Source organism: Phyllobates terribilis, unplaced genomic scaffold (genome assembly GCF_046119375.1).
Source record: "Phyllobates terribilis strain yellow unplaced genomic scaffold, ASM4611937v1 Scaffold_1__5_contigs__length_1240528914, whole genome shotgun sequence".
Lineage (NCBI taxonomy): Eukaryota > Metazoa > Chordata > Amphibia > Anura > Dendrobatidae > Phyllobates > Phyllobates terribilis.
Genome location: NW_027362761.1, coordinates 383,040,613 through 383,052,605, shown reverse-complemented (window position 1 = coordinate 383,052,605; position 11,993 = coordinate 383,040,613). Strand labels below are relative to the sequence as shown.

Here is an 11,993-nt window from a genome sequence, read left to right as displayed (position 1 = left end):
CAGTGTGGTTAGTGTCCCTCACAGGTTTCTCTAAATAGGTTTCCAACAGCAGCGCTGTGCAGCCATGATCATTGTTCTATCCTGAAATGCAATGTAGGAATAAATCACTAGAAATGCCCACTTTTTACACGTATTACTACATGACTAATACCACTCATCTTACTTCTCTACCAGTCAGGAGACAAAGTATTGAAATAAACTTTTCTACCTCATCAGTTGTTTATAGGTGTAAAAATAGCCCATTAAATAAGCTGTCATGTGCGGGGAAAGATGCGGGCTCAGGGTCAGAGCCCACATCAAAGCCAGGGACACGACATATGACTTAAATATGTCACATGTCGTGAAGGGGTTAAGGGGGGCATCTGACTGGCCCCAAATGTATTCTGCAGCAGAACAATCACCTCAAACATACAGCCCATTAAGAACTATCTTCCGCATAAAGAAGAAAGAGAAGTCTCCTGGAAGTGATGAAATGGCCTCCACAGTGCCCTGATCTGAACATCAAGTCTGTGTGGGATTACGTGAAGAGACAGAAGGATTTCTGCAATCTTACATCCACAGAAGATCTGTGGTGAGTTCTCCAAGATGTTTGGAACAACCTTCCTGCTGAGTTTCTTTAAAATCTGTGTAACTTTTTATTCCACACCTGCCTAAAATTTTTGTACAGTAATGTATAACTTCACTAAAATTGAATCAATTTTTGAATGGGAGTTGAATACAAGTTCCTCTTAATGCAACAGTCTTTTTGTAAAATGTTTTTTACTAATTATCTCTTCAGAAATAGCTTATGCTAGTATTAAAAGGCCTCAATGAAGGCAGCAGAATGATATATTTAAAGGGAGTCTGTTACCAGGTTTTTGCTATCTAAGTTGAGAGCAGAGACCCGAATTCCAGTGATTTATCACTTACTGGGCTGCTTGCTGTAGTTTTGATCAAATCACTGTTTTATCAGCAAAAGATAATGACTAAAGAACTAGTAAACCTGTTCCCATATAGTTCTCCATATTCAATAGTGCTGTATAATCTCTCCCCACCGTGATATCATTCTGTGGTACATTGTGCATAGACAGAAAGCTGTCAATCAGTGGTGTGGGCGGGGTTATACAGAGCTTAGCATTGAGAAAACTGCTAGATCTGCAGCAGATATAAGCTTTTAATCAAAACTGCAGCAAGCAGCCCAGTAAGGGATATATCATGGGAAGGGAATCTGGTTCTCTGCCCCTATATCATGCTGCTCTCAAATGGGGAAGAAAAAAAAATCTGGTTTCAGATTCTCTTTAAAAGAAGCTCTAAAGTAAAGCCTAGATTCTGAAGGACAGAAGATAAAAATGAAAAGAACAGCCCCACAAAATGAAGAAAAGGTGAATTTATTCATTCCATGCTCAATGCGACATCAGATGAGTTCTTGTCTAAACAGATGCCTATGTATTTGGGTTGGCATTTAGAGAACACGCATCATCTGAAGGGACAGATTGAGACTTCCGTTTGTGTGTTATACACCATTGGCCATTAGCCCGGAGGCCAGCCCAGCTGACGTCCTCCGAGAACATGCAGGTGAAGGTGGTACACAGACTGGCCACCATCTGGTCCTTCATTTACCACCATACGGTAGCCATTCGTCAGGCCTAGATCAGCGGCGCATTTTTTGCCAACGATCATCAGATGTCCTAGGAGCTGGCAAGAGAAAAAGAAAAGAGGTAAATTCAGCTGGATTGTATTGCTTACCTACTAATACTATAATGCTGCTTAAAAGGAAAGAGTGAAACTTTTGTAGGAAATTTGCAGGACAAACCACTCAAAAGGGGAAAAGCCATCTCATGTCATTGTGGCTTGTAAATTCAGACCAAAGATTCAGTTGAAATCAATAATAATGCAAACTATTTTTACCATGTTTATTAACATTTCTCTCAGGTTGTACAAACAGAAACAACAATGCATTATTAATAATATAGGTATCATTTATAATAAACATGGCTATGCATAATAGCAGGCATCTGGACATAATATCCCTAATTTACTTCTATAGGAGTTTCTTCTGGCCATGTTCCATGATATGTGCAGAGGTCTCTGTACTGGAAATATGTTTAAGCCAAACCTCGGACTCCCGACCCCACAGCCCTGCCTCACTACTGAGCATGTACATAAAGATTCATCTGAACTAAAAGCAGAGATCCTTAGATGAGGAGCAGAACAGACATTTCTAGGACATTTCATAAACTTTCCCAAATTCTTATGAAAACATTTACAGCACATCCTGAATTGTACCCAATTTATTATATATTTTAGGAGTCTGTCCATTTTATATTGACTCCGCCAAAATGGACACCGACTCCTACTCCACAGCCCTGGTTACCAGAGCGAGACATGTAATGACAGACAGTCTGCTCTCCTAGTCTACATGTCTCTCACTGGTAACACCCTGTAAATTATAATAATCTCTGGAGGCCGATTCTCATACAGATCAGTGTCTGACTCATAGTTCTGAACAGCTCATTTACATGTAAGAAAAACATGGATTTCTCAGGAATAAGACATCAGATTGCAGTTATTAAGGTATCGTGTTATTCAGCTTCCTATGACCTACATGCTCATATAGACTGTTTAGGATTAGGGTTAATTCTACTGGCAGATTCCCTTAAAAGACTAGGTTACATAACCATTTTCACCAGACATTATGTCAAAACAGAAGGACTCAAAATGATACAACCTCAACGGTTTGCCAAAAGGGAAGAGAGAAAAAAAAAAGGAGGTGGGGCAATTGCCCTTTTATTTTTATTTTTTGTGGAACAAACAATTTTTATGTCTGTTTCCTGGCATTTAGCTATAGATGCTTTTTCCTGACACATCACAAGTCCTGTAAAGAAGAAAAAGAAAAAAAAGAAAAAGAAAAACACAACAGCAGGAATTAGTGATGAGCGAGTATGTTCGGTTAACCCCTTCAGCGAGAACAGAGTATATTCAGCGTACTCGGTGATATGTTTGAATCGCTCCCGTGTGCATGATTTGCGACTGTTTTGACAGCTTTAATACACGTAAGGAATGCTTAAGAAGCAAGCATTCCTCACATGTATTAAAGCTGTCAAACAGTCGCAAATCATGCACACGGGAGCGATTCAAACATATCACCAAGTACGCTGAAGGTACTCGCCCGACATACTCGCCGAAAGGATTAACCGAACATACTCGCTCATCACTAGCAGGAACCTTTTGAAAAAAAATGACTTTAACCCAATAATGCCACAATATTTTTTTCTTTTAATACTTAAAGGGGTTTTCCTACGAACAAAAGTTCATTTAAAAAATTTTCTGTGTTTGACCGTGTATGGAACACACCACAGCGCCTGGGCAGGGGAGGAAGCAAAAGACAATATAGACATTACAGTAGGGGATCGCAGGGGATAGTACATGTATTAACCTAATAAATGAAAAAAAATAAAAAAACTACCTGGGGTCCCCCCCATTACGTCAAAGATTTATTAACAAGTTAATAAATAAATGAAAAAAGGATGTGGGGTCTCCCCTGTTTTTGATAACCAGCAAAGGTAAAGAAGACAGCTGTGAGCGGATATTATCAGGGTGGGAAGGTCCATGGTTATTAGGCCCTTCCCAGCCTAAAAATACAAACCCGCAGTCGCCGCAGAAGTGGAGCATCACACGAGATACTCCAATTCCGGCGCTTCACCTTTGCTTTTCCCAACGATTGCCCTGGTGCGGTGGCAATCGGGGTAATGGGGCTTGGGGTTGATGTTCACTATGAATGATCCAAAAACACAGCTGAGATCAAGCCCTGGTGTTAGTAATGGAGAGGTGTCTATCAAGTAATCTATTCGGGCATCACTTGTTGATACCGTGACACTGTATGTACCCACCAACAAAAAGAAACAACCTTACAATTCTGTCCTTTTGATTCTCTGGGGGTGGGGGGGGTTTACGGAATTTACCGGTTAGGATAATTAATTAAATAAAATAATGCCTTTTTAGTTTCTTTATTTTTAATGGGGAGAAAGGGAGATGCAGCCTACGTAACATCTACTGTGCGGAGGAAGTTCAGCTCAGGAGCCCCCTCCACATTCGGTGACCCCAGCACTCACGTACAGTTACGTCATTTAGCGTTAAGGAGTTTAACTATTCCCGGACATTAAATGCGTGGCTAACTCCTTTTACACCTGCAGCTCCACCACGGTCTACCATGTATCTTTGCTCACATGCAGAGAAGAGACTCGATTTGCTGTATCTGAGATTGACTTTTGGAACTTCTCGGTCTAATAAATCACATTTCCTCTCTTGCTCTCCTACAGCAACACAGTGTGAGACAGATTCGAGTCTTCTTTAAGTTAAAAAACAAACTGTCTTCCCAGCTGTGGGTTTCTTTTCTGCTCCCGGTTGAAACAGAATACATGAAAGTAAATGTGGTCCTCCGCTATGTGAACGGCTGGAGGCGATGAATCCTCAACGGGCCAAGAGAGCGCGGCTATTAATCAATATCAGAACAAGCTTTCACTTACAGCTTCATCAGCAGGATCCGCTTCTGAAACACGGCTAATGGCCTTCTTAGGAACCACTAAGAAATGTGTTGGCGCTTGCGGAGCGACATCATGGAAAGCGATACACTACAAAAGAAGAAAATCAAGACACATTAAATAATGATAAAACCCGAGGTGCCCAGTGCTCATACAGTACAGGGATAGGACGATCAGAACCAAGAACACACACCAAAGAGCAGGGTCGGAAAGGAGTGAGAGGCTCCAGACTGGGGAAGATTATGGCAGAGAGAGCCATGTGCTTGGTGGAATCAGAATATTGTGAAAAGATGACCATACGTGAAAAGAACGTCAGCCAAAACCATCAAAATCAGAGAGACAGGCCAACCTCCTAACGTGTATTGGGGTCTTCCCCCAATAGCAGATGACACAGGAAAGGGGTGTGATAGAGAAATGTGTTTTTCGTGCAGTTCTAAAACTTTACAGTCAAACAGCCATTTAACTATAAAGCAGATCTGTCTCCAGATTTCACAATACTAACTGATTTCATTATTAAATAAGTCCCTTAGACTTTACGAAGCCAACGCATTTACTAAAAATAATCCTTGTCAGGATGGCTGTAAATTCCTATTTAAAGGGAATCTGTTGCCCCCAAGGACTTATCTGACCTGTAATATGGGCATACAAGTGATAGAACTGTAAAATCAATCTTAAGGATAGCCTGGGTCTTCTGCGTTTGACCTAAAAAGGGGAAGGAGAGGGAAAAAAAATAGTTTTCTTGATGGCATTAATTAAATAATTACAACATCAGCTATCTTTTATGTTTGACTATTAGTTAAAAACTGAAAAAGGTTGTCAATCTTGTATTGTGTATTTTGTTTTTGTTCTCAAATTTTGTTTTTCTTGATATTCCAGTTAAATCGACAAATATTAACAATGTTTGCCCAGTCTGCGTACTGGTACTTGATCACCTTCTCTAAACTGGACTATTTGTGTTTCATGAAAATTCTAATAAATATTATATATTAAAAAAAAGAAAAAAGAAATCTAAATCTATACCTACCTGTATGCCTCATATTAGAGGTCTTGTTGCTGTGAAATGTCTTTTTATTCCTACAAGTTTATGATGTATTCCAGTCTCGGGGACTGGAAGAAATCCCTGCCTCCTGTGGTAATTCCAATGTTTCCCTCCTCCCCTGCATGTCACAGTGCCTGGATTTGGCTGCTGCAACTGCACATCACAGGGCACTGTGACATGCAGGGGAGGGGAGAAACATTATAATTACCACAGGAGGTGGGGATTTCTTCCAGACCCCAGCTCCACAGCATCAGAAACTTGACTGATTGACTGAATAAAAAGACATTTTACAGCAACTAGACCTCTAATATGAGGCATACAGGTAGGTATAGATTTACATTTCTATCTCCTGTATGCCCATATTAGAGGTCAGATAAGTGCCAGGGGATGACAGATTTCCTTTAAGACGTACTTCTCTAATACTAAAATGAGCATTTACATATTAAAAAAGCAAACTTCTAAAATATGGATTTTTATTTTTTTAAGCCTTTCTGACATTAATTTTCATAGTAAGTATACCAGCCTCATCGGGTATAAGACTTATTTAACAGTGTATGCTGTTTGTATTGTGAATTCTGGTGAGAACCACAGTGAAGTATTGAAAAATCTACATACACGGCAAATTGTTTTGATTTTTCTTTTTTCATATTCTGGATAGTTTTTGCATTCACCCATAGGCTTCTTTATAGTTTTAAAAATGCCCAAAAAGCCTTAAAAAAAACAACTAACAACTATGAAACAAATGGCATTTTTTGCAAGAATTTTAAAGTGTGTGAAGGAGAACTCGATAATTTGGAGTAGATCCTTCCTGCTGAGACAAAGGACTGGGCTTTCCAATAGGTACAATATAAATGTGTATTCTAAATTGTTTTAGGATTTCTTTTTTTTCTTGGGGTCAGTCAATAGACGCAGGCCTGCACTGGTGATTAGACTGACTGTCTGCTGCACATGGTAAGTACTTGATAGGTTAATGTATGTCCATCAGCAGGGCACAACTTCATGGCACCATCGGGTGACTGTACCAGAAAGTATAGGGTGATTCACTCGCTAATTTACCCAGAAATATTGCTGTAACTTCTAACAGATGGTCGACTGTACTGAAATTTGGACTGTACATACTTTGGTTCAGAAGTGAGAGTGCAACGAATCTCAGTGATGAGAAACATGCTGATGCTGAGTGGTCTCGCCGACTTGTCGTCCCACCGATAGACTTGCCTTTCTACGCATCGGTAGTCTATGTGTGGTGCCCGCATTTCACTCCTGAAGAATTCCTTCCTCATTTGTTAACAGTTTGGAGGAGCGTGTTTTCATTTTGAGACAGTTTTGTCATATTCCACATGCCAACAAGCGGCCAAGAAAAGTTGTGTTCGCCCGTACAGAGTCACTGTCATACAGAAGTTTAAAGGGCCCGATCAAGAGAAAAGAATTAGTCATTGTCAGTCGTTCAAGACCATCATTGCTGAGAAATAAAACATATTGGACTATACGTGGTACACTGACGAAGCCTGGTTTCACCTATGTGGCTAGATTAATTCACAAAACACCCGTATTTCGGCAGCTGAGAACCCGAATGCGCTTCACGAGATGCCGCTTCATCCAGAAAGATGACAGCGTCACCTCCAAGGGCCTGTCGCCACGAAGATCGCCTGATTTAACACCACCGGATTTTGGCCTTTGGGGCCATTTGAAAGGTAGAGTGTACAGTAACAAGCCGCGAACATTACAGGCGCTCCGAGAGAACATACAGCGAGAAATTTAGGCTATGACCCCAGACTGTGGAATACATTCAACAATATGGAATGGCGTGTGCAGGCGTGCTTGGATGCGACAGTTTCAATCAGCTTTAAACTATTAATCTCTCATGAACCAAGGTATGTACAGTCCAAATTCCAGTACAATTGACCATCTCTTTTAGGAGTTAAAGCAATTTTTTCAGGTAAAGTAGAGAGTGAATCACCCTGTAATACACAATCATTTGATTGCATGGCGAAATATTGTAAAGTAGCAGGAAAATCACTTTAGTAACAAATTTTTGTAGCCAGAAAATGCTATGATTTTAGAAAAAACTCTTGTATAACAATTCTGGAGCATCTTTTATATCTGTCGCCTGATGCTAGCTGCTAAAACTATTGGCAGAATAAATCTGTGCCTGGCTGCACGAATGCAACCATGTATAGATTATTCTGAATCGCTGCAGCGTTTCAGAGAGGATATACTTTAAAGATCTCTCCCTATGTAGACATGATGGAAAGACCTGTCAAACACCTCCAGCGTTGCTGGGAAGAGTCCGCCGTAGGTGGAACCGGGCTAGTCCGGACATGATCCCTGACCAAATCTTTAAAGTATTTTCTCTGAAACGCAATATATATCTGGATGAAATGATGCAGCCGAGCTCTGATTCATGCTGTCCGCAGATTGGGTACCGTGAATCAGGAGACAGGTTCCTTTTAATTAATTCACAACTGGCTCTTAACATTTTTCTCGTCAATGGCCATCCTTGTACACAGTCCATTGTCAAGGAGAATGCTAATATGCGGTTATCAATGTCTTATTACATTGCCAGCAAAAATAAAGGAACAGCAAAAAATTCCCCAAAAAATATGATTACTTATAAAACAAACATTCACTAAAAACAGACTTGCTTTGGTCTGTAAATGTTTTACACCAAGAAGTAAAGCTTGGAAACATTGAACTTTGAACGTTTCCAAGTTAGTTTTCAAAATAAGTAGGCAGGGAAGGGATCCTTCTAAAACGTAACCAAAATCAAGTTACATGGGCACAGGTGACAGAATATCTGTAAAGTAGTACAGCAAGTGGGGTGTATACTTGTCCATTCACACAATGCATATTTCATAGCATGGATTTGTGTTAAATCTGTATAGTAAGGGTTAGATATGTTGTAAAATACATATCAACCCCTAGGCATCATCACAGCAAGTTTTGACTTTCATGACACTTACTTTTTTATGGCATTCCAGGAGCCATCATTTTTTTGGTGACAGTAGATAAGAGCTTGTTTCTTTTCCAGGGTAAGTTGGTTTCTCTGAATGGCATCATTTTGTGGTACATATAACTTGTTAAACTTTTATTACTTTCTGTGCTTGTACCATCCCTGGAAATCACCTGCAATCTGGGTGTACAGTTATGTTCATTTATGGGAAGGGTTAGATCAGGCAGATCCTTCAATATTCTTTTAAATGCACAGTGACAGTGCACTCCCTCACTGGCTATACTAAGAAGTGACGAGCCATCAAGAGAGCACACTGAGCATTGTAAGGAGAAAATGTGGAAAGCAGAAATGGCAGAGACTAGCCCCGCCTCCAAATTGAATGTTACTTTTGAGGGTGGGGGTGGTCCCTGTTTGAAGCATTCTCTCCTTACAAAGCGCACTCTCTTTCCAGCTTACCACTTGTCATTAAAGCCGGCGAAGAAGTGCACTGACACTGTGCATTGAAAAGAAGGCTGGATCTATTTGATCTACCCATGTTCACCCCCCCCCCCTTCCAACAAATGGATGTAACTGTACTCCCATAATGGAGGTGACTGCAAGGGATGGTACAAGCACAGGAGTTAATAAAAGTTGAATAACTTATATGTTCCACAAAATGATGCAATTGACAAAAACAACTTATCCTGGAAAAAAAACAAGCCCTCATATGAGTGTCACAGAAAAAAAAAAAGTTATGGCTCCTGGCACGCCATAAAAAAACTGAAGAAAAAAATAAATATCGCACAGTGGCAATAGAGCTCATACTAAACATTTGTTGGAATTAACAAGCAAAGCATGCTCAGAGCTGGGACTAGCCCATCCCCTGAAGCGGACGTGTCATTGATGGCGCTTTGTTTCAGGGTAGGGACAAAAGCAGCAGCAGTGACTGCGGCTTCTGCCCAGAGAAGACGTCTTATTTGAGTATCCCAGAGTGCACTGGGGTTTCTCCAATGAGATGTCATTAACACACAGGTAGGTAAAAAAAAAAAAAAGCATTTAGAGATGAGAGGGAACGGTAGGGACTTTTTAATTAAAGTATATTAGAAAAACAATTAGTTTATTACAATAAAAAGCCATTTAGGATTGAAACTCAACATTAGCTTCTGAGCATCCCCTTAACCATTTTGCATGGTATGACAATCTGTCTTAAAGGCATAAAACTTTCCAATAATTTCATAACTAAATCTTATCAACCTAAATTTGTCTTATATGAAAGACAAAGGCCCAATTCATCAAAGCAATTACACCAGAATTTTGGTGTAAATCTATTGACAAAATTGATGGGCAACAAATTTGCGACTATTGGCATTTTCACGTCACGCTAGGTTTGACCAGCTCTCAACATAGGCAGAGCTGGGGTGGAACGGGGGTGTGACGCCATAGCTCAAATAATTCATGACAAGATGTTACGAATCTACGATCTTCAGGCCAGTTACGATCCTCTGACTGCAGGAAGATATTAGTGGCGAGACGCACATCACTTTTCAGACACATGCGCCTCAGTCTCCAACACGTCCCCTCACGCTGTTGTTCATACAGGTCTTGATGAATCAGGACCATAGTGTCACGAAAACACAATCTCAGAATCACTGGAATTGGAAGAAGCATTCCAGAATTATTACCACTGTGGAGATTTCAGCCCTTTGGTAGACGCGTGGATACGCACAGGCTTTTTATATCAAAACAACATCAAGTATATAGTCCTTCATAAACTTTACAGCTCCAAAAATGAAACCAGCCTTTCTTTAGCACAAATGACCAACAAAATAGTCCATTCTCTGGGTAAGGCAAAGTAAATCAGCCTCACCATCTTGGTATTACAAGCACTTCTCAGTCTCTTGCATAGAGTATCCACCATAAATGGTCTTTCTCCAGCTCCAACACAGCACCATCTGCTTGCTGAGCTATTCCCAGCTGCCTGTTATTAGACCTGTAAGAACCAGACTGGAGTATGGGAGCGACCTTTCCCATCCAGGATCTTTTTGTCGCTCCTAAATCCTGGACCCAAAATCCAGTCAATATAAAAACTATCTTCATAGCACAAACCTGCCATCCAGGACCTTATCTCCTGCTTTCTTATACCACATAAAGTGACACGTCATATTTGAAAATTGGGGCTGTGTCAGGAAGGTGAAAACTGACTTCGGCAAGGGTTAAATAAATCTTATGCACATGTTACAAAATATATCCGCAGTAGTCGATCAGGTCACACAATTCTCTCACTAAGGGCGCAGTCAGACGGTCGTATAAATCAGAGCGAGTTTGGACCATAATGATCTGACTGGCCGCGGCTCTGAGTGTGACAGCTGCATAGCAATATGTGAAGCGGTCACAGTCAGGTCAGGAGAGCCGCCGGCCAGTCCGCGCACTGCAGTCCGATTTATACAGCCATCTAACTACACCCTAATCAGAGCATGGCATCCAGGGCCAAACCTCCGACTCCTCAATTTCTCTGACTCCCGACTCCACAGCCCGGGCTCACTACTGAGCATGTACATAAAGTGCAGCACAGATTCATCTCAACTAAAAGCCGAGATCCTTAGAAAAGGAACAGAACAAACATTTAATTTTTTTTTTTTTTTTTTTAAATGATCATGGTATTTATCCTGGGGATAAGATCACTAGGGTCCGACCACTGGGACCCCACCGATCCGGAGCTTTTGAAGTGATCCTTGATAAACTCTGACGCTCTATTCATTCTTATGGGAGTGGAGAAGGCCAGCCTGTGTCTCCAGCAGTCACAGAGAATGAATGGAGCTGCAGTGCTCATGCCTGATCACTCCTCCGATCAGAAGCTCGGGATCGGTGGGTTCCCAGTAATCGGACCCCCAGCGATTGAGAAGTTCTCCCCTATCTCAGGGGAATGGGATTTGCGAGTATGCCTTTAAAAGGTTAATGTAGTTCATCACAGATCTCACGCTTTGTGGTGCAAATCTGCTTTAAAACCAGCATGGAACAGAAGAGCATTTTCTGAAAATACAGATAAATCTGCAACAAATTTGCTGTGTGAACGTGCTTTAATGTGATGGCTCAGGCCATGTGCACATCACTCGCTGACAGCTGCGGCATATGTGATCGCCTACATCAAGCACCGTTCACACTGTCTCATACCGAACACGTGTTACTGCCAGGACCCCCAGGATTGCTCATGCACACGGCTGCACGCCACGTACTTGATCGTCCTCATAGAAGACTTTGGCCGGGATTTCCTTACGGATTATTTTCCCGAATATGGTGTCACCACCAGGACGAGCCGCCTGGGCTTTGCTGATCTCGTCCGCCATGACTGCAGTCCGGGAGACTGACACAGGACCCGGGGGCGTGTCTATGGTGTAACTGACAGCTCCTAATCCTGCGACTTGTCGGCGCTGGCCAATGTCGTCACTGGGAGCTCACCTATCCGCCATTTTGGAATTGGGCAAGACTGGAATATATAGCGTATATT

At 41.4% G+C, this 11,993-nt stretch overlaps 1 protein-coding gene across 1 annotated transcript; it reads right to left on the bottom strand.

The window, feature by feature from the left end:
- Positions 1-1,351: 1,351 nt before the first annotated feature.
- On the bottom strand, positions 1,352-11,906 carry HINT1 (histidine triad nucleotide binding protein 1). Its single transcript, XM_073676512.1, has 3 exons — positions 11,722-11,906; positions 4,506-4,610; positions 1,352-1,674 (listed from the first exon to the last, which is right to left on the bottom strand). The coding sequence occupies exons 1-3, from the start codon at positions 11,830-11,832 to the stop codon at positions 1,510-1,512; spliced, it is 381 nt and encodes a 126-aa protein (XP_073532613.1). The 5' UTR covers positions 11,833-11,906; the 3' UTR covers positions 1,352-1,509.
- Positions 11,907-11,993: the final 87 nt, after the last annotated feature.